Raw genomic sequence first — 23,523 nt, 5'->3', positions numbered from 1 at the left:
CAGTTCTACATAATTCATATAAATAGAATCATATTATAATATTTGTCCTTTTTGTATCTGCTTTATTTTACTTAGTAAGTTTTCAAGGTTCATCCGTGTTGTAGCATGTATCAGAACTTCATTCCTTTTGTGGCTGAAAGGAGCTGTTTTTATCTAGACAGAGGTGGATTCCTTTTTTCCCCTCCTCCCTTATGAGGAAGACACATTTCTTAGAGCACAAAAGGTCTGTATTGTCATATCAGAGATACTGGCCTGGGTATAGGTAACTCATTGTTTGGGATACTATATTATTTAAAATTGTTTTCATGGCATCTTGCCAAGGGACTTGAAGAGGAAGTAGAAGTACAGATGACATTCCACTGTCAGCTTCCCACTGACAGGGGTGGGGATGTATGTGCATTTCTGGGAGGCAAAAAACAATAGATACCTAAGTAATGGGCGTGGGCCTAAATTCCATAGATTAGGACCTGACAAGCACATTTGTGTTACCAATGCAATCTTACTTCCTTTTTCCCTTTTGATTTTGTATAATCTAAGCTTAAAATTTTACAAGGAGGTGCAGCCGGGTTGCTCAGTCCATTAAGCGGCTGTACGAGGAGGCGCACCTGGGTTGCTCAGTCGATTAAGTGGCTGCCTTTGGCCCCGGTCATGATATCCACGTTCTGGGATCAAGCCCCACATTGGGCTCCCTGCTTATCGGGGAGTCTGCTTTTCCTTCTGCCTCTTCCCCACCCCCCACCCTGCTCAGGCTCTCTCTCTCAAATAAATAAATAAAATATTTTTTAAAAACTAACTTTGCAAAGAAAAATATTTTGTGGAGACATAGCAGAACTAAGCTTTACTTTTAATTTTACCAGGTTCTTCATTAGAGGCTGTAACCACCTGTGAACTCTGTAAAGAGAAGTTGCAGCTTAACCTGGAGGATTTTGATATTCATGAACTACATAGAGCTCATGCAAATGAACAAGTTAGTATATTTTGCCTAATTTGGTAAGTGTCTATTCTATGCTTAAAGGACAACTCTTGAAGAAAAGATTAAATCATGGTCAGAAAACCTGCATTGAAATAATAATAGTAATATTTTTAATATAATTCTCTGTTATTACATTAGGTATTACATGATTTTATAATTTTGTATTATTTTTCCCCTAACTTTTTAAAGCGAAAGGCAAATAACCAAGTCACAGATTTTAAGTTTAAGGTAAAATTCATCATATGCTTTCTAAATAAACCTGAAAATAATAAAACTTAGGAAATTAGTCCCAAAGTAGTAATGCCAACCTTCTCTCCCCATAGCTGTCTAGTTGTGAATGCCTCTGAGTACTGGAAAATAATTGAAACACCAGTCCCCAGATCTGCATCCTAGTTCTGTATTTTTTATGTTAGGAATAATTTTTTTACCTACCTACCTGACGCCCCCTGTTCTTCCTCCTGTCTGGTTCCCTCTACCCTCCCTATTTGCCCCCATTCCCACTTCATTCTTTATGTTGAACAAGTTACCTTTTATGAAATCATTTATTCCAAGTTCACATTGTTTCTCTTTCCTTCAGTATTATATCACTACAGTCGTGCTGTTACTTATATAATGAATAATGTCGGGATTTCTCTGATCATATTAAGATTTTATTTCAAATATTTTCCTCTCATTTCTCAGATTTTTTGGTATGTATTGATCACTGCTCCCCACCCCTAACCCCCATTGATTTGATCACTCATTTTTCTTGAAGCTTAGAGCTCAGTATTTTTCCCTTTTTAAAGGAAAATTCAGGGGAGGGGGGAAGATGTTGAAAGAGATTACAAAGGATGACTCTAGAGCCATACTATCCAAGTGTGCTTAGCGTATTTGTGATAAAAAGAGATATGATGGTGAGAGAATGCATGAATGCTTGAAAAACACTTTTTAAATGAGGGAATGGAGTAATGGACACCTCCCCCCCCTTTTTAAATTGAAGTTTATGTAACAACCATTTTAAGTTAAACAGTTTATTGGTACTAGTACATTTGCAGTGCTGGGCAGCCATCACTTCCATCTAGTTCAGGACATTTTCATTTCTAAAAGAAAATCCTATCCCATTAAGCAGTTGCTCCCTCCCCCTTCTTCCATCCCCTGGCAACCACCAGTCTGTGTTCTGTCTCTATGGATTATTCTGGATATTTCATATAAATGAAAACATGCAATATATGATCTTTTGTGGACACTCTTCACTTTTTAAATGTGGGAATATGGATACCCTTTGAAAATCTGGTTAAGACCAGAAACACTCCTTACAAAATATACATAGACACAAAATCTGTACATAATTTTACAGATTCCCAGATCTCTTGAAGCTCATTGCTTACATCCAGGTTAAGAGTCACTGATCTAATGAATGAAACATTAGGCAGTTGCTGTGGTACAGATGCTACTCTAATGTTAATTATTGTTTTATTCTTTAATGAAGAATACTCCAAAAGGTACTTCAAAGGGAATATCACTTTCAGTAAGGAATTGTCTTAAATTCTTAAGACGTCTCTCTAGACAGGTGGACATTGGTATTTTAAAGAATTGGCGGTGGGGGGGGAAGTATGGAAAGGTGCAATAATGCAAAGAATTTTGCGGGTTTTTTTGTTCTTGGTTTTTTTGTTTTTGTCTTCTCAAAGTTTGAGTAGGTTTCAAAGGATGGTTTTCTCCTGCCATTCTTTCTTAAGTGCTCCATCATGTCTCTTGAAGGTGGTTTTTGGCTTTTCAGTATAGCTAGGAATGTTTTTATTGTTCTTCAAGGATTTAAATGACAGCCTTGATTAAACTTCCTGGCTTTAACATCTTGGTTCTTTGTGAATCATGGATTCTAGTGGCCTGACAACTACCCTCATTTAAATACAGTTTATTTTTTCATTATCCAGTACCTTCATCTTTTTCAAGGTGATAACCATTAAACTCTTTTTTAAATTTTCTAGATACATGATTTCCCTTAAGCAGTTAATGAAGTATTTAGAGAAACTTTTAATCAGTTTGAAATTTGCTGAGTATTCTCAAGAATCTGTAATCAGTAACTCGCTCAAGTTCGTACTAAGAACATACAGTTCTTAACTTCAGATAAGTTAATTATCAAAAATGATGCAATCTACAGATAGTTCACTGTGTAACAATTACAGAACAATTTAGATTTTTAATAACACTATATTCATGTTTTGTATTCTTAGCTTCGAAACAATAGAACAGCTTTGAGCCAAAGAACTATTTTGCCCACTGCAAATTTCTATGGGAATGATAACTGGAAGTTACTTTACTTCATAAGTTCATTTTTATATCTGCTGTTGCCTTTAAATTAGTTAAATTACATAAGAAACACTTGACCTCTCAGAGTAGGATTTTAGTTACGTAATATATTGATATAGCTGTAGATGAAATGCTAATTTTTAAGTAAACAGTTATAGCCATCTGTGTAAAGAGATCTGTTTTGAGCTTTAGAGGGAACCATAGCATTCATTCTACCATCAAATGAATTTTTTTCCCACTTTTATATAAATAATTACATAAGGGAAGACTACATGAGAATAAAGAGGTTATTTATGCACCTATTTGAACACATAAAACATTAGTAAAATTTTATGAAACTACGAAGGATGGGTTTTTATTTCTTTTTTAATAGATGTCACTGTATCTCTTTCTAGGAACTGATTATAAATACATTTCCTCTAGTTTATCAGTATACTATGAGTATCAGTCTCATTCGACTAATTTTTCATTCTCCATATTTTTCTTTTTCTCTTGTTTGCTTCCCTGTTGAAGGCTGAGTATGAGTTTATCAGCTCTGGTCTCTACCTAGTTGTGTTATTGCACTTGTGCGAACAAAGCTTTTCTGATATGATGGGAAATACAAACGAACCAAGCACACGTGTCCGAGTAAGTAATATTGGAGTGGGGGGGATGGGAGGGTGCGATGCTGCAGGTGTTTGCTTTGGAAAGCACATTGTTTTATATGTTCACATTCTATTTTCTTTGGGGAGTTCTTCTTACATTAAAGTGTATCTTAAAAATAAAGATACTGTAGATTTAATAGAAATTGCTGTCTTCCTTCTGTATCAAACAGCTTAATTTTTTTCATAAAGCTATTTTTAGAGAAGTAATTTTCTAGCTCTTGAAGGTAATTGGAATGTATTTCAGTGAAAAACAGGGATGGAATTGAAAACACCTAGGGGAAATGCTCTTTTTAATTGGGGAGGGAAAATCCAACTCATTATTACAACTTTGAAACCTGACATTGAAATTGAACTCCAAAAACCAAGAGTATGGGAAATTAACTTCAATTTCATTTGTTACTATCCTATAAAAGATTACCAGTGTACTAATTTTTAGCATTCATATTACAAACTACTGAAGATATGGACCATTGTGTGTTTACTCTGTTCACTCTTATCTTAATGTAACACTTGAGCTAGCTGTTTTTTAGGTGCTCATAAGTAAAATGATACTACTTACCTCAGTGTACTGTAGGAAATTTATACTCTGCTGCCTTGCCCATTTTGTGTGGCAGGGGCTAGGGTCTACATCTCATTACTCTAGCATTGTGAACACTTCATATCTTGTAACGTGTTCACAAAGATATACTTCAAACTATTTTTTTAAAATAAATGTTCACTCCGATGATAAAAATAGAGCCGAGTTGCTGGTGGGATGTAATGTTTCTGTTTTATTTTGAAAATTATCAAATAACCAATACATATACTGCTTAATTGGTTAAAAAAGCATTTTTCTGTAATCATGTGAACATTATTCCTGTGAGCCTTTTGGACATTATCATTGAGAGAAAAAAGAATGAGCTATCAAGAGCATTCAGAACTTGAGCAAAGATCTCTTGACTTCTAAGAACTTAAGAAATCACAGAACCTAAATTTAGTAAATGCCATAAAATTATTTCTTAAAAGGTGACTTATCTTTTTAAAATGAATAAACCTTACATAATGCATATAATAAGATCTGTTGGATTCATGCCTTTGTAAAAAGATACAGACAGATTATATTAAAGTGGAAGTCTTTACTGAATTAAAATACTTCTGGAGCCATCAAATTTAGGCAGGAAAATATTGATTATTGTTCCTGTTTTGTTCTGTTTCGTTTGGTTTTTTTTTCATTGACCACTAAAAGTGAATTCATTTGTGTCCAAATTGTAATGGTTTTAATTTTTTTCTCCATAATTTTTGAGGTGTTGTATTTATGCAAGAAGACAGAATGCCATTGGATAAAATTATTTTATTGTATCTGTTTTCAGTTTCTACACAATTCATGATTTCTACATGACCATTTATATAATGATTATATACCAATTAAAAGATAGTATCCTAAGCTTGTAATTTTTGATGTGGGGGTAAAAAGACCCCTATTTAAAGGCTTAAAATGGTGTTTAATTTTTTTAAGTAGAAATGAATCTCCTATACTGATTCTCTTTTTAGATCCATTTGCAGCATTTAAACTACTATATTTCTTTCTGCATTGTTTCTAGTTTATTAACCTTGCAAGAACTCTTCAGGCACATATGGAAGATCTCGAAAGTAGGTGGAATTTCCCCTTCCCAGACTTGTTGAATTTACTTTTGCAAATTAAACCCATAGAGCAAAACCTAACTGTATATATATTCTTTCTACCAAATTAGAGCTTCATTTATAGGCCTAATAATAACAAAATAATTGATTTGGGAAAGATGGGTTGGGCAACTGACAGGTTTTTTAAAGCATTTTTTTTTTATTCCTTTAATTTTAAGGTACAGAAGGATGTATTTTAAGTATTTTATTTTGAATAAAATTTTATTTTTGAACACCTTAATTTTAAAACTTTTAATCAAAAAGAAAACGATTACTGGTCAGACCACACTTCTAAATCTGTTAGGTGTGTGTGTGTGTGTTAGGTGTGTGTGTGTGTTAGGTGTGTGTGTGTGTGTGTGTGTGTGTGTTAGGTTGTGTGTGTGTGTGTGTGTGTGTGTCTGTCTCTATGAAATTTGCCTTGTTATTCAGCTTTGTTAGATCGTTAAAGGTTTTCCCTGGGTTTGTTATAGTTCTAGGAAAATAGGGGTGAAAGATTCCTAATTCTGAGTCTATAACAGAAGCCATAGTTTTTTTTTTGCTCCTTATTCAGGTCCTCATGGACCTTTAATAGGCAGCCAGCTCCGCCAGCAGCTCCAATCTCTTAAGATCACGTTCCAGCATTAGGACTTCTGCCTGGGCTCCTATGTGAAGGCACTTAATGCCCAAATTTTACAGGCATCTGCACAGCTTAACCTCAAAGTCCTACAACCTCCAGGGTGCTTCATATCAGGTGGGCACAGACATTGGTGGCTCTCAAACAGTTCCTGGGAATCCAAGATTACCCTACCTATTGTACTTTTTCACCCAAAGCAACTGGCTTCCCAAGATCAGATTCCATTACACTCTTTGAAGTGTTTTAAAATACGTATTCTCCACTTGATTATCTTCTATACGTCTTCAAAACACTTGGAGTGTTATCTGTAGCGTGAATAACATTTTTACCTTTAGGGAAAGCTTAGCGTCCTTTGAAGTAAAGTTTGAGAAGGACCTGGTCTTCCTGGGAACCCTTTAATGCCTTGAATATTCTAAGACATGGATTTTTGTCATTAAGTCTGTACTGTTTTTAAGTTTTGAGAGGATTAGAGGTACAACCAGATAATGCATTTTCACATTTCAGTGTGTGTGAAAATGGTGTATAAAGGAGTAAGTGGTATATAAAATGGGAATTCATTTGGTATATTTTTTCTTTTATACCTTCTTAGTTCGGATCCCTTGTGTAGTCTAACACAAAGATCTCTTTTTTGGTCAGTTATAATTTATACTTTGCCAGATGTGATGATAGTAATTTGTTTCACTGTGTATTTTCCCCAGATTGCTTGTTTTGTTTTGTTTTTTAAACTAACATTCTCATTTAGAATTTAGTTTCCTAAACATAGCAGTGTCTACTCCCAGCATGTGAGAAAGATGGAGGTGAAATATACCCAAACTCAGCTGTGAGTGAAAGATGTGGGTGCTGCAAGCTTACTCCTAAGTACCAGAATTTTCATATGTTCTAAGAGTTGGTTCTGACTGAATTTTCTTCTCCTGTGGAGTTAATCAAATAGAAAACATGAGAAGTTCCCTGAAAAGCTGTTTTATTTTTTAGTTTGATATTTCTCCATGATACAGCATAAAACTTAACCATAGGATTTACTCATTCATGAGCTAAGTATATGCTTAATACCATTTATTAAAAATGGACTTAAGATTTCTGCAAGATAAATAGACTGAAATGTGGAAACTTAAGTTTCATCCATACATGTAGCATAATTTTTTTGTTGATTCCATTTGTTAGGTGCTCTTAAATATTGGGTCCAGTATTAATACAAGAAGAGTATACATTTAACCTTTCTGCCCTTGATAATAGGGGAAATGCTGGTTGGGTGTTTATTTTAGTGAACTTCCATTTTCCTCAACACATAGAACAGTTTATAGAATACATAGTTTTTTACTTATGTCCTTCCTATAGACATTCTAGGATGTGTATTTTAAACTTCTGAGCTATTTTAATAATAAATTGATGTCAGAAATAAGCAAAAATGATGTTTCTGACAATGTGGAAGCATAGGAATAATCTCAAAACATTTTTATTGAGTCCCCAATTATTTTAACTTAGGCTGTGTCTATATAAAGCTTTTTTGACTAAATGGAGCTTTTCTTGGCATTGTATAGACATAGCTTTTGATGTAAATTGCAAGAACACCCATAACCTGTTCTGTGTACATTTTTTTTCATTCTCATCGGATGCATCAAACATGCAGCAGTAATAAACCAGATTCTACTCAGGTGTGTGAGAGCACTTGCCTCAAGTTCATTTTTTCTCTAGTGTCTATATCATTAGCTACTATGAACACAGATTGATCTCAGCTTTTTAGAAGACGTTTCTTGAAGCACATTTTTAAGCATTTTCATATTTATAAAAACTAACCTAACAAAAAGATGGGGTGGGAGCATTGTGGATGGGCATCACCCACAGTCAAACCACCCTAACCCTGTCATAACTTACATTTTGACCAAACAGTATACTAAATTGGGAGTTTTATTTTTCAAGTCATTGCTATTCTGGCTTCATATTTACACTTCCATTCTCATCCCCCTTAAAATCATTCTTGATCATCCTGTTTTCTTTCAACAGCTTCAGAGGATGATTCCGAAGAAGATGGAGACCATAACAGAACATTTGATATTGCCTAACTTCGTATAAGACAAGTGGATGATCTGTGAACAAGTGTTTATTAAAACTGGCAATTAAATATGAATTAATTTTGTGGGGGAATGCCTATTGAATACATTGACTATATATATGTGTGTGTGTGTGTGTGTGTGTGTGTATATTCATTCTCAAGTATTGCTGAATTAAAATTCTGCTGGACCTTTTAACATGGCCAGTGAATCTGATGTTTATAAACTGGTAATCAAAAAGTATTTTTCTTTTAGGTGAGTGGGAAAGTGTTACCCTTGTTTTAGATATCTAAGCAATGCTGATGACTCTTTTTGTGTTCTGATTACTGTAGTCATATTTATGAAAAAAGGTTCATGTTTTAGTCTCTTGCTAGTGAAAAACATGGGACAAAATATGCTTTTGAAATAAAAATGGCAAATGGCACCTATTTTTCCTTTCAAAATGCCTTACACGTTGCAGTCACATTTTCATAATCATTTGCTTCCAGTGTTTCTAAAAAATCAGCTGGGGAGTAAGTTATGAAAGCATATATATTAGGTTTCCAAATTTAATATGAATTATAAATTCACTTAGCAATAAAATCTAATTTTTAAAAATATATAAGTATAAAATGTATAAATGATGGATAAACTTTTATATTGATTTGCAAAATGCAGATTATATTTGATAGGCCATAGTATGTAGATATTCCTTTTAGGAATATTACAGCTGTAAAATATATCAGAATTGCCCATCAAATGCTATTTGGGAAAAAAATTATTGCAATCTCAAGTTAACAATATTTTTAATCCCACATTTAAAGTTTAAAACACTGGTTTTCAATGTGTTTTTTAGTGTTGTCACTTCTTTATAGATAAATATGATATAAATAACCTGTTTGGATCCTGGTCGTTTTTAACTGTTCCTTGGTAATTTTGAGCATTTATTTAGTGACTTAATATTTTTCACGACTTTTGGAGACCAGATGAACGTTACCTATTCACCATGAATAGATCTACACTGTGGTCATGAGTTGTGTATACTTTCATAACACTGTATATTTCCTCTGTCAACACCCTTAGCATACACTTTTAAACACCTTCAGGTGGTTTCAGATTAAATAAAGTCTTAGGTTACGCCAACGAACTACATTTTCAGAACCTAAGTAGAAACCATGTAATTTCTGAAATGTGAATCAACAGTTTGCCCACACGTAGTTTGTTGGTCTTAATGTAAAAAACTTGGCTGGAAATAAAGTGCATACTGATTGATTTACTTACTTTATAGTTTGAAATGTTTCCTTTTAAATTGGTGCTCAGAGTAGACTTCAAACCTTAGAGCCAAGAACTTTATTAAATAAAATACTGTTTCATATAAAAATATATAACTGTTACTAAAACATTTGCTCAACTCACAGGTTACCTTTGCATTAAAGGAAAAATACAAAATTTAAGGATGCCAGTTTCAGTATCTATTGTCAGGTCTTTAGGGATGCTTTTGAGTTTGAAACATTGATACTTTTAATAGAACTCAGCATGAAAATTAAGTATCTTGTGCTTAACCCACAAAACTTTTTATTTAAAGATTTAAATAGAAAACATTTCATTGGCATGCAGTTTATAGTTTTGTTATATTAAATGCTTAATGACAGATACACAGTGGCTTGAGCTTTATAGTATTATTAGTGCCTTAGTACCACTTACTGTTTCATATTTCAGTATTGTATAAGCTTCCAGTATCTTGTAAGTATGAATTAGAGGGAATAAGGAAAGTCTTTTTACTGGTTGTTACTTTTAAACCTTAAACAAATAGAGACCATATGCTATTCACTACAAATTGTAGAATGCAAATTCCTAGGAAAATGAAGTTGTAATACTGTTCTCTCTAGATACTTGCCAAACGTAAGAATTTATATTGTCCTTATTAGCTAGAACCAGGATGTTCAAAAAAGAAATTTATACATTTTGAATGTAAACAAAAACTTTGTTATTCTTAATGTTAAAAATAAATACAGATTTGAACGTTCCAGTTAGCTGTGGATCACCGAATAGATACAAGGGCTGGTTACACATGTTCTGATACATGAAGAAAATTAAGATTTACTACTTCACTACCAGGGACCTCTAAGAACTTACTTGAAAGATGAAATCAAATGTGGAAAATTAAATCAAGTTAAAGCAGCCATTTTGGAAGAGCTACCACTGGGTAGAAGTTACCAAAATGAACAGAAGAAAATTAGTTGTATGGGAGTTAAGTAGAAGGGGAGATTTTAAAGCAGCACTGTCTGACAAAACTTTGTGATAATGGAAATGTTCTATAATTTGTTTTGCCCAGTATGGTAGCTACTAACCACACGTGTTTTGAGCATTTGAAGTGTGCCTCATGCAACTAGGGAACTGAACGTAAAGTTATATTTAATTTTAATTTATTTAAATAGCCACATGTAGCGTGTGGCTACCATATTGGACATTGTAGAAATTTGACTATTAGAGAAAAGTTTAAGGAAGAGTTAAGATCACTTCTAGTTCTTAAAGGACTGGTAGAACTTGAATAAAAAAAGGAATTCCAGTCTGTTTACTATTTGTACCACTCATAATAGCTTGTCAGTAATAAAATAGACAATATCCAAGATCTCAGAAGTTTAAAGCTCTTACAGATTATAATTCTTTTGTGTACTACAGCTAGTGTAACATCTGCTCGTTTAGTACCACATAGCCACACTGTATAGTCCTGTCATCACTTCATGGTTTTTCCTGTGTCAGTAAACAAGAGTGCCATCAGTTGTGATGAAGGATGTTATTCATAGTGCCAGTGTGGGACTTTGTTGCCATTGGTCAAGCATGAGAGAGAGTGTATCTTCCCTTAAGTATTCCCCATAACTGATGGCATGTGGGTTAGGGAGAGAGAGGACTTCCTTGAGCTTCCAAGTTTCTAAATAGAGTAAATCTAATTTTATGTGAACTCTGCATATTCTTTATCTTTAAGCTGTAAAGGGTAAGGAAAACCACTCTTGCTTCTGAGCTTTCATTTTCATTTTTTACCCCCAAAATGATTTTCACCTTTGTCTTAAAATGTACATTTACTGAAAACTTTGAGCATCACCACTACGGTAGTATGTAGTGTTTTTCTAGAGTTTTTGCTTACATAGTTTTCATGTCATTGAATGGCTGGTTCCTCAGTAGTTGGAGAGCATGAGGTACCTTAGATAGGAACAGATCTGGTGGTAGGAGAAGAATCCTTAAAGGGGCTCCGTGGTTCAAGTGTTAGTCTTGCTGCCAGCCACCTCCACACCTTCCTGGTATAGCTGTAACCTTCCTGTTGCAAAAAATGTATGAAATTTTCCTGAAGTTCTAACCATTTGTGATCAGTGCTAAATACTATTTCTCCAAAGTGATGTTCTAAAAGTAATGAAATTGTAAAATTATGTGGAATATGGGCTCCTTAAAATCTACAATATTTTCTACATCTAACTCAAAAAGGAAGATAAAATATATTAGAGGAATCATCTGCCATAGTAAATAGCATGTGGATCTATTTAACAGTCTTTTATTTCCCATAGAAACTGGTAAAGACCTTTGTAAAACTTTGTAAAACTACAGTGGTAGGTAGAGTTTTGTTTTTGTTTTGTTTTGTTTTTTAATTCACCTATAACCCACAGTGGTTCAGTTAAATGGGAAGGAAGATAGAGCAGTAGACTGGGTTTTTATTTTTATCTGCTTTACTACTTTGGGCTTTATTTAAACTGTTTCAAGTGAAGGGTGCATTTAGGGAAGTGGTTAAAAGTACTAAATTATATCTATGATTATTTTTTTTATAAGTTCTTATGAGAACCTAAAGATCAATTTTTGTCACAGTGATTACATGAGAATAATGAATGTTACTGGAATAAGGAAATAAACCATAAAAACTAATTTTCATTGCCAAGTTTTACATTAAAATCCTGCACAGGAATCACCGTCAAAGTATTTGATGCCTTAATTTGAGATTTCCAAAATCTTAGTCAAATTGAACAGCATACTCGTTTTCTTCTGCAACTACCAAAACACAGTCGTCGTTATAAGGTGATTGGGGTGCAGTTGAAAAAACTGTGGTGAAACCAGAATCCGAGTTTCTTTTGTACAGGAACCAAACGATTGCTCCCAAAACTGTCAAAATTACTGTGCTAGCAATCACCAAAGCTGATATTAAAATGTGGTTATCTGAAAAGGAAAAGACAAAATATATGTATATGGAAATCACTTACTGGTATTGCACTTGGGGGAGCCACAAATACAGTTTCATCATGTACATATTTGCCTATTTTAAGGATTTCCCACATTGATAAAAATAAAAAATTGTACATTTATTGTGCTTCTTAGCTTGAACAACTGTCATTCAAGATTTCAACCAAGGTTTACAATTTGCCACTCTACTGTGAGATCCTAAAATGAAAAGCACCTACACTCAGGGTATACTACAGTTCTATTTGTCTCCCTTGGGTTTTACTTTATATTTACTGCTCTTTTCAAGACTAGTTGTCTTTAGAGGTTTGTTTACATTAATGAGGCTTATTGGTTCATCTGGTGTTTGGCATTTAAAATTTGTTCCACTGAAAACAGGAATGGCAATAAGAGTATCCTCCCCCCGCCTTTTTTTAATAAGATTTTTTATTTGAGAGCGCGTGAGTTGAGGGAGGGGCAGAGAGAGAAGCAGACTCCCTACTGAGCAGGAGATACAGGGCTCCATCCCAGGAGCCTGAGATCATGACCTGAGCCACCCAGGCGCCCTTTTTTTCTTTTTGTTCAAGTATCTGTGTATATTCCTTAGTTATGTTCAACCTTAACAGTTCTTGGCTATTCAAAACCCTTGTAATCTTTCAGTAAGTGCAGGGAAATTAACTCAGTTTAGGAGTTAGGAGGAGGTAAATGCTTTGCGGGGAAGGTTATTTGTATTACATTTAGTAGCACCCAAAAGTATGTCCAAGAAATCTCAAATTATTTTCTCTTTACAGATGTATTTTTACATTATGGTTATTCGAATGTACTTATATCCTCCTTTAAGCTATGCCTTTTAAAATGATAAAATGTAAAGATTAGCAAAGAAAATCTGGCCAAAAGTTACTTGTTAAAGTGAGAGAGAGCCATTGATATTTTTAAAATATTGACAGGCTTCTTTAAAAAAATAACACAGGAGGAGTTGGGTAAATGGCCACAGCTGAATTCTCTCCTTTTTGGTCCTAAAAAAAAAAGTTTGTAGTGGTCACAATTTGTTAAGGTGTGGGTTGTATTCTTATTGGAGACCCTCAGATAAAAAAATGTGTATCAAGAAAGTGGGGCACATTGTAGTTAAACATTTATGAAATACGTATTTTTTAATGAATTCAGAGTCCACTCTGGATCAAATGTTTCCAGATCTTTCAGCTATTCCTAATAGGGTTTTGAGAACCACTTAGACCTACCAACTCTTTTCTACACATTTCTGTCTGCATATATCCTCTCCCCCCCCCACCCGCCGTATACATGTGCATAGCTTAAAATTCATAGTTCTACAAGATACGTAACAAAAATCCTGTGCTCCTCCTGCCCTACTGCTTATCCTGCATTCCCATTCCTGGTAACTTCTGTCATTTGCCTCCATGCTTAAAATAACATGCTTACACGGCTTTTCTTGATTCAGTTTTTTTAATGTCAAATACACAAAATGCACCATCTTAACCATTTTTAAGTTGACAGTTCTAGAGCATTAAGTATATTCACGTTGTTGTGCTGTGTCACCATTTATCCATAGAACTCTTCATCTTTCAAAGCCGAGACACTGTATATATTAAACAATAACGCCCCATTCTTCCCGCCCCTCCCATCAGCCAGCATTTTACCTTGTGTCTATAAGGTCGACTACTCCAGGTACTTCATATAATTGGAATGAAATCGTATTCGTCCTTTTGTGACCAGCTTATTTCACTTAGCAACTAATTTCTTCCAAGTTTGTGCATGTTGCAGGATGTGTCAATTGCCTTTTTTAAGGCTAAATGTTACATAGCCATGTTTTGTTTATCCATTCATCTGTCGATGGACACTTGGGTTGGCAACTTCACCCGTGGCTATTGTGACTAATGCTGCTCTGAACGTGAGTGTACACATCTCTGATACCTCTTTTCACTTAATTTCGGGTATATACCCAGAAGTGGAGTTCCTGGATCATAGGTATTTCTATTTTTAGGTTTTTGAGAAGCTACCATACTGTTGTCTGTACCATTTTACATTCTTACCCAGTAATGCACAAGTGTTCCAGTTTCTCATCTTTGCCATCGCTTGTTTTCTGTTTTGTTTTTGTACATAGCCAACCTAATGGCTATGAAGTGGTGCCTGCCTTGATTTATTTTTTTAAGTAAGCTCTACACCCAACGTGCTTGAACTCACTTACCCTAAGGATCAAGAGCCACATAATCTGCCAACTGAGCCAGCCAGGTGCCCCTTTGCTCTTTTTGATTTTTTTTAAGATTTTATTTATTTGTCAGAGAGAGACAAAGGAACACAAGCAGGGGGAGAGGGAGAAGCAGGCTTCCCGCAGAGCGGGGAGCTCAATGCGGGGCTGGATCCCAGGACCCTGGGATCATGACCTGAGCCGAAGGCAGCTGCTTAATGACTGAGCCACCCAGGCGCCCATTTTTTATTTTTATTTTTTATATTTATTCCTATGGAAGAGTGAGAACATGATTCTCCAATATCTACATGAACTCTCAAACACTCCTTTCCTCCTCTTCCATCATGGTTCTAGCAAGCCCTAAACTGAGAGAAAAAATATCCACGATACATGTGACAACTCATATCCAGAATAAAAAAAAAAAAAAACTACCAATCGGGAAGGCAATCCAATTAGAAATAAGGACACAAAACCTGAAGAGGCGTATCACAAAAGAACATATTGAAATGGTTAATAAGTGTGTTAAAGTGTTTAACATTATTCATCAGGGAAATGAAAATTAAAATGACAGATTGCTACACATAACATCTGAATGGCTAAAATCAGGTTGACTTTCATGGGATGGATGTGTAGAGTGAACAGAACTTGCATACACTGACAGCAGGAATGTAACAGTTCAACCACTGAAAAATTATTTGATGGTTCTAATAAAAGCTAAACGTATTAGCTATCCTATGACCTTGCAATTCTACTCTTTGGAATGTACTCCAGGAGAGTGACAAAACAGGTCCAAATGAGAAGTTCACAAGCAGCTCTTACCATAGTAGTACCAATCTAGAAATGATCCACATACACATAACTAGAGATTGGACAAATTGTGATATAAAATACTATGCAACACTAAAATAGGTACAATATATACCCAACATGGGTGAATCTTAAAAAAAAAACTGAAAGAGGGCGCCTGGGTGGCTCAGTTGGTTAAGCGACTGCCTTCGGCTCGGGTCATGATCCTGGAGTCCCGGGATCGAGTCCCACATCGGGCTCCCTGCTCGGCGGGGAGCCTGCTTCTCCCTCTGACCCTCTTCCCTCTTGTGCTCTCTGTCTCTCATTCTCTCCCTCTCAAATAAATAAATAAAATCTTAAAAAAAAAAAAACTGAAAGAAGCCAGTAGAATTACATTTATGTTAACAAGTAACTCTAAACTATGGCGATAGAACTCAATAGTGGTTAACTAGGATAGATGGTGGTAGGAGCTACATTTATTGGGAAAGGGCATGGGGGACATTTTTAATGTAACAGAAATGTACTGTATCTTGATTTGAGAGCTAGAGTTAGCCAGGTGTCTACAGAGGCAACCGTCAAACTATACACTTAAGATCTGTGCAACTTATACCTCAAAGAGATTAAATGGGGTGCCTGGGTGGCTTGGTTAAGTGTCCAACTCTTGATTTTGGCTCAGGTCATGATCTCAGTTGTCAGATGGACCCCTGTGTCTGACTCCACGCTGACCATGGAGCCTGTTAAGATTCTCTACCTCTCCCTCTTCCCTCTGCCCCTTCCGCCCCACACATGCACACACGATCTCTAAAAAAAAAAATAGATTAAAAATTATACAACCAATTGGCAAAAATCCACAAGTTTTGTAACCCTTTGTTTCTGGGAATGCAAAATGGTGCAATTCCTTTTACTATATCGATCCAAGCTCTGTATCCACTTTCAACCCATTTACAGGGAATCTAATCTTTAGATAACATGTATTTGTGCAAGGCAGATTCATTGCAGCGCTGTAATAGCACATGTTTGGAAACAAGCTAAGAAGGATCTGGGGCTGGTTAAATAACTGCATATCCATACAATGGAAGAGTATTCAGTTGTAAAGAAGAAAGAAGTTCAATCTATAGGTAATGATACAGAGATATATTCACTAAAATATATTAGTGAATAAAAGGGGCAAAATAAGTCCTACATCTCAGTTTGCTTATTTTGGCTAAAAGAAATAAGACATTCATTTAAAGAAAAAACTGAATGGGTGCGCAGTAAGGAGAAAGATAGAATAGGGTAGGTGGGGGCAGGTTGGGAGACAGACTTTTCAGGGTTTGCCTTATAATTTTGCTTTCTGAGCCATGTTAATATATTACCTGTTCTTTAAAAAAAATGGATTTAGTAAACCCTTAAGACAGATGCTTCATGAGTTACAACTATGAGGTCAAATTTTTTTAAATAAAAGATTGCAGAGTGCCTACAAAAACAATGGAATTCAATGGGAAATAGTTTTTGGTGTTTAAAAAATTCGTAATTTGGGGCGCCTGGGTGGCTCAGATGGCTAAGCATCTGCCTTCAGCTCAGGTCATGATCCCAGGGTCCTGGGATCGAGTCCTGCATCGGGCTCCCTGCTCCTTGGGAGCCTGCTTCTCCCTCTGCCTCTCTCTCTCTCTCTCACTCATGAATAAATAAATCTTTAAAAAAAATAAAATAAAAAATTCATAACTTGCAGTTATATTTAGAATGTAAAGTCATTACTAAACTAAGAGACCTTTCTAAATTCTTACAAAAGTTGTTCTACTTTATATTATACAATTAATTTTTAAGGGGTCTTTAATATTTTAACATTTGAATCTTAATATTACTTGTGGGAAAAATTTTTAACAAAAGACTCTTACCTGATAAATATTTCTTTTCATATGGGACTAAAATAAAAAAGAAAATTAAAATTAAAATTCAAGTATGCTTCATTCTATGTTTGCCTTTAAACACTTTCAGAATAGTTAAAAATGAACCCCTATTTAATAGCTTAATATTATCCATATTTCTATTGCTTGGTCAATTGTGTTTTCCATTTTGAACAAAGGTTTTTTTTGTTTGTTTTTTTAAAGAAGATATAGAGGTCTAATGTAATGCATTAGCTTGGTTGGTGGAAAAGGATTAGGTAACTCAAGAAAAAGTGATGAGGTGAAGAAAACAGAATTTTGGCAGGAGAGTATAGAAAACAAAGCTAGTAAAATTAAAGTGTGCACCTGTGATCTTAATGGTACGGATTTGTTCACGATTTCTGATGTTTCAAAGTCACAGTTTAAAAATTTGGTTTATAATAATGGTGCCCTGAGACTTCATACATGAAAAGAACCAACTTTTTAAAAACCCAATAAACTGGAAGTTGAATTCTACCATAAAACTGTGAGAAGCTTAATATAGTCACTATAAACTGTAGTTAAGAACCCTGCTGAGGAAAAAAAAAAAAAAAAAAAAGTAAAATGTAAAGGGAAAAATAGCTTTAGTTTACAGTAGAAGTAGAAGGGGGGTAAATCCTAAAAAGGCGAAATGCGGAAATGGCCAATGTGTCTCAGGCATCCCAAAATCATATTTTGAAATTTTAAGTGTTTTTAATGAGAAAACAATTCTAAAACTTAGAATAAACTTTGATGTTTAACAATAACATCAAAATACTGTGGGACACAATAATTATATTCATTAGAAAGCATTCTGATGAGGAGGGGATGGTTGGAGTCTGGGAGTGGTGGGTGTGTAGAGGGGCAGGGGCCAGGTTCAGAGCTCACCCCTTGGGAAAAAGGAAAAAAGAAAAGCATTCTGAGAGGTCAGAAGAAAAATTACACTTTAATCCAGGATAAATTAAAAACTACAATGCAGTTTTTCTTCATTTGTCTAAACAAAGGACGTTAGTACTTGTACAGGGTCAAATTCTTTGTAGTAAACTTTAGAATTCTGGAAGTCAAAGTATTCTTAACCATTTCTGTTAAATCAAATGGAAGGAAACTGAGGGTTCCATCAAACAACAGAAGAAATTTTTAACTTCTTGTAGGCTAAGTATAAGATAGGATAAAAGTGTGACTGGTTCACATGATCTAGGTCCTACCTCTGAAATGTGAAGAATTACATTTGACTTCTGAGAGACTCGACAGCAAACCATCCTAATATGTTCTGAAATCTTTCTTACTCACTCTAATTTATTGAGGCATAACTGTCCCAAAGAAAATTATTTTAAAACCAGCCCTACTTTCCCCACCCCTCTAGGAATGGAAAAAAAGTCTTCAGTTATACTTACTAGCTGCTTTACAAAGGGTTCCTTCCATAGAAGAAATTTCACAATTTCCTTTTTTCCATTCACCTGTCTTGGTGTGCAAAAAGGCACAGGTGTCAACTAGATCCTCACCATCTTCTTGGTCTGTCCACTTATCAAATGTCACATTTGACTTATCAAGCCACTTGAAACTTGCATCTGTCAGTTAAGAATATTTTCATCGTTATGAGTTTTAAACTGTTAGAGCCATAGAAAAGGGTCTAGGATTAAAGGTCAGAAGTTACTAAGGTATGTCTGGTCAAAACTTTTCCTTGTAGGATTTAAATTAGGAAGAATGTATCTTGTGTACAAGCACATCAAAGGTATTGGTTCAAGGAGTGCCTCGGTGGCTCGGTCAGTTAAGCATCTGCCTTCGGTTCGGGTCATGATCTCGGGGTCCTGGGATGGAGATCCAAATCGGGCTCCCTGCTCAGCGGGGAGTCGGCCTCTCCCTCTCTCTACCCCTGCACCGACTTGTGCTCTCACTCTTCCTCTCTAATAAAATCTTTTTTTCAAAAAAAGATATTGGTTGAAGAAGGTTCTATGGATGGGGCACCTGGGTGGCTCAGTTGGTTAAGCATCTGACTCTTGATTTCAGTTCAGGTCATGATCTCAGGGTCATGAGATCCAGACCTGTGTTGGGCTCTGCACTGGGGATGGAGCCTGCTGGGGAGTCTCTCTCTCTCCTCTCTCTCCCCCTTTCTCCCTCTAAAAAAAAAAAAAAAAAAAAAGTTCTTGAAAAGAATATAATAACATTTTCATGGGGAAATAGCCAAGAAAATTAAAATATTAATAGTAAACTTAGTTTCATTTCATTAATTATGTATGTACTTTTGTTTTCTACAGGGACACTAAATATATAATATTGCTCTGATAGTTCAATTACCTTTATCCTATTGTTGACACAAACACTAATATTTATGACCCTACCATATTAGAAAAATACTGAGCCTAGAACCGTATTTTAATCCAGACAAAAGAATCAACTTTGATTCTTCTGTGTGAAACACACTGAGCTGCTCAGGGAAAAGCTGCAGTCAGACTATACACGTCATGTACTGGGTACAGAATGCACACTGAACAAACAATACCCGGACACCACAGGAAACACCAACCTGAACTAGAGAACTGAAGAATCTCAAAGTCATCAATTTTACCATTTAAAAAAAGTGATTTCCTACAAGGGTAACTATTACTTACCATCTGTGTCAAAAAACATGCCTAGTAGGATATCATCTGGGCCTTTCCATTGCTTTTTCAAAGTATCCAGTATAAAAGCATTTTCTTCTTCATTATGTATGCTTACCATGTCTGCTCCTGGAATTATTTTTAGGTAGAAAAAAAAAAAGCATGTTTCCAGGATCAATGAAAATCACATGAAGTATATGAAAATTATCCATTATTATAATACTTATAATAACATTACACTTTTACACCTTTTTAAGATTCAGCTTGAGAATATGCACATTTCTGAAAATATACTCATGAGAAAAGTAAAATGGGATAAATTGGGCAGAACCATTTTATACTCTCATTCACAGAGTCGGTAATTTACAGACAAGGGAACAAAACCTCATGCGAGGCTTGAGCAATCAACACATTTTCTGCATCTCTCAACTTCACTCTTTCCCATGACTTCTTCCTCTAGCCCTCATGGTTTCTCCTGTCCTCACTGCACTACCATAGGGAGGCCAAGCTCTGACCACACCCAGGAGAACTAAAAACCGTGAGGGCAAACCTGCCAGAACAGCTCCCAAGACCCTGTGAAGCTCAAGCAACGGTATCTGACCGGCCTCCTTAACTGTCTGCCTGTGCCTGCTGCCCAAAGCCCTGCGCCTTCCCCTAACTTTGTGGTCCTTAGAAAAGTGCCAGCTTTGGGAAACTGAGCGAGGAGGTCCTCGCTCTCACTAGATGGTTGATCCTTCCTGGGGCTCTTTTGCACAATTACAGAGCCAAGACCAGCAGCCATCTGTGTGTGTCACATACATTAGCTGTCGTCCTTACAGTCTAAGCACCCCATAACTGCCAGGAGTGACATGACCTTTCCGAGAGCCCTTTTAACCCTGCTTCGTAACCTAGACAAAGATCTCTCTTGCAAATTAAACATCCCACTTTCTGTACTACAACTAATATAACTACACGGAGACACGAGGAAGAAGCCTTGCCTACTCTTAAACTACATGCTTCCAAAATCATCCTGACTTAACAAAGGCTCCTGAAAATGTCAGAATATTGTCTTAGTTCAGGGGTTCTCCACCTTGAGCAAGCATCAGAATCACCTGGACGGCTTGTTAAAACAGTGCTAGGCCACATCCAGAGTTTCAGATTCAGCCAGAGTGAGATGGGGCCTGAGAATTTACATTTCTAACAGGTTCCAGGAGATGCCGCTGCTGCTGATGCAGGGACCACACTTTGAGAATTATAGGAGGCTTAAATCATAGGCTACTCTATTTATGACATCGTGCTAAAGTTGATAATGATTTTCATAAGTTAACAAATGGAAAAGACAGAGCTCCTGTTACATACTGATATGGTAAAAAAAAAATTGTATTAGGTGACCACTTCTACATCTTTTAAAAGGGGCTTGTACAAAAGAAGAAATTTAACTACAGGGGAAAGAAAATTACTATAGGGCCAAAAAATCTCCCCCAAAGCATATTGTATTATTAAAGAAAAAAATCACAAACTGGGTAGACTAAAGCTCCATTATAAATAAAGAAGCAAACACCTTAAAGGAAAAAAAAATTTAGTTTCAAGACTGTAAAAAAATAATTCACCCTCATAGAAGCAAAGGGAACACAAGAAATGTGTGAAAAATGCAATCTCACTGATAAAGAAATGAAAATTAAAATAAGCAGACTTCCAGGCTTACAGATTAAACAGTGCTGGCCTTGGGTATAACAAAATAGGAACTCATAAGTGTTTAGGTGGAGTAAAAATTAGTACAGCCTTTTTGGAAACAATTTGGCAAGATGTGTCAAAAACCCTAAAAACACATTATTTGACCCAGCAATCCTTAACAATTACGCTAAAACAATCATAGGCTCTGTGCTCAAATAAACACAGTTATTAATGGTTATCACATGACAATGAAAGATTGAAAATAATGACAATGAAAGATTGAAAATAATAGCCAATATTAGAGGATTAATTAAATCAGTTATGGAATTTCTATATACCAGATTAATGGCCATTGATTAGGAAATATGCATTGTATTTTTACTGCCACAGACATTTTTAAGGGAAAATGCAGATTACAGGGCAGTTTGCCAACCACGATCCCTTTTCTTATACATTAAAAAAAAAAGTATTTTTTATAAATTTCCCTGGGGGGAAAAGCCTAGGCTATTTACCAAAATGTTAACAGTCATTACATTTCCTTAGGGTGGTGCAATTTAGGGTGATTTTGATTTATTTTACTTTTAAGATTTATTCATTTCTTTTAGAGGGAGAGAGTGTGGTGGGAAGGGGCAGAGGGAGCGGGAGAGAGAGAATCTCCAGCAGACTCCCCGCTGAGCGAGGAGCCTGATGCAAGGCTTGATCCCACAGCCCCAAGATCATGGCCTGGGCCAAAATCAAGAGTCAGATGCCCAAGCAACTGAGCCACCCAGGGGCCCCTGATTTTGTTTTATTTTTAAAATATCTGCACATGTTTTTCTCATTTTTTAGTGATCGTGCATAAATTGTGCAATTACCAAAAATCTTTAAAAGAAAAAAAATAATAAGACTGGCCTTTAAAATGCTTAATAATACTTTAATCCAAAGTTAGGATTCACAAGGTTCCCTGAGTCCTATCTCCATTTTTAAAAACTCTGTGATGGTTTTCTTATCCTTTCCAGCTGCTTGTCTGTTAAAAGTCACACAGACTTTTCAACTGTTTTACCCTGATACTTGTATTCACGTATGAAACGTAACCAAAGTGCCACTCTAGAAAAATTCTCAAGGGAAGTATTTAACTACGTCATAGTTTAGGCTTAAGTGTTCAGAGATGAGGTTTTCATCCTTTTCTTTGACCTTGTGGCAGCCAATGGAACTTTAATGATTCTTAACCCTGTAATCTAATTAAATACTGTATAAACTTAAATTACTGTGTCAGGCAAATAAGACACACTTTCATTTTCTTTAACAAATGACTTCATAAGTCCCTGAAGAATGCATGTGCTCAAGAAAATTTTTTTTACAATGCATTACCAGTGACAGTACCTGCTGAGATGTAATCTGGGTCTTTAATTTTTTTTTTAAAGCAGGGGGGGAGTGGAGAGGGAGAAGAAGGTTTCCCATGGAGCAGGGAGCCCGATGTGGGGCTCGATCCCAGGACCCTGGGACCATGACCTGAGCTGAAGGCAGATGCTTAACCACTGAGCCACCCAGGCGCCCCTTTAATTCTTTTTATAGCTAGTGACACAGCTCACAAATCACAAAAAGGAAAGGCTGAAAATATTTATTTTTTCTATTATAATGGTAGCATATAAATTAAAGGTAAATGTTGCAAAATAAGAAAAATTTTAGTTTCTCACAATTATTTTCCTCTTTATGAATAATGAGAGAGCAATATCAAGTAAATTAGCACAAAGCCCTGGGAATATTTCTAAATATAGCTCTCTGCAGCCCAAAAGGTAACAAGTCACTTGTTTTCTAAATCTCTGACAGGTTTAAGATAGGATTTTGTACAGCTGGGAAGATTTTATAAATCCAAATGTAAATATTCTAGTATTCCTATGCTTTTTCTTCTTCATACATAGAAAACCCTGAATCCATGTCCACCTACTACTCTAAATGAAAACACTACTCTAGCCAAAAATAAATACCAGCATTATTATGAATTTTAGCTAATTTTCTA

The 23,523-nt window shown here is 35.6% G+C and overlaps 2 protein-coding genes across 13 annotated transcripts in view; one reads left to right on the top strand and one right to left on the bottom strand.

The window, feature by feature from the left end:
- MARCHF7 (membrane associated ring-CH-type finger 7) overlaps positions 1-8,666 on the top strand; it is a 50,533-nt gene extending 41,867 nt beyond the window's left edge. For 6 of the 12 annotated variants that reach the window (XM_073883683.1, XM_073883677.1, XM_073883679.1 and 3 more), the window contains 5 exons: positions 858-967; positions 3,773-3,886; positions 5,484-5,532; positions 6,113-6,292; positions 8,177-8,666. In XM_073883683.1, the coding sequence (XP_073739784.1) occupies positions 858-967; positions 3,773-3,886; positions 5,484-5,532; positions 6,113-6,186 (347 nt within the window). In that variant the 3' untranslated portion in view covers positions 6,187-6,292; positions 8,177-8,666. Of the gene's footprint in view, positions 1-857; positions 991-3,772; positions 3,887-5,483; positions 5,877-6,112; positions 6,293-8,176 lie in introns of those variants that run through there. The other 6 variants (XM_073883674.1, XM_073883653.1, XM_073883665.1 and 3 more) reach the window with 5 other exon arrangements.
- Positions 8,667-12,110: 3,444 nt separating this feature from the next.
- The window catches only part of LY75 (lymphocyte antigen 75), a 133,093-nt gene continuing 121,680 nt past the window's right edge, over positions 12,111-23,523 (bottom strand). Inside the window, exons 36-39 of the mRNA XM_073883641.1 lie at positions 19,884-20,000; positions 18,669-18,842; positions 17,269-17,295; positions 12,111-12,402 (exon numbers count right to left, since the gene is read on the bottom strand). Coding sequence (XP_073739742.1) covers positions 12,200-12,402; positions 17,269-17,295; positions 18,669-18,842; positions 19,884-20,000 — 521 coding nt within the window. The 3' untranslated portion in view covers positions 12,111-12,199. The remainder of the gene's footprint in view (positions 12,403-17,268; positions 17,296-18,668; positions 18,843-19,883; positions 20,001-23,523) is intronic.

This window comes from Callorhinus ursinus, unplaced genomic scaffold, assembly GCF_003265705.2.
Source record: "Callorhinus ursinus isolate GAN/ISIS: 27379988/994484 unplaced genomic scaffold, GSC_fseal_2.0 scaffold2, whole genome shotgun sequence".
Lineage (NCBI taxonomy): Eukaryota > Metazoa > Chordata > Mammalia > Carnivora > Otariidae > Callorhinus > Callorhinus ursinus.
The sequence above is the reverse complement of the archived record's forward strand: the minus strand, read 5'-3'. Positions and strand labels throughout refer to the sequence as shown.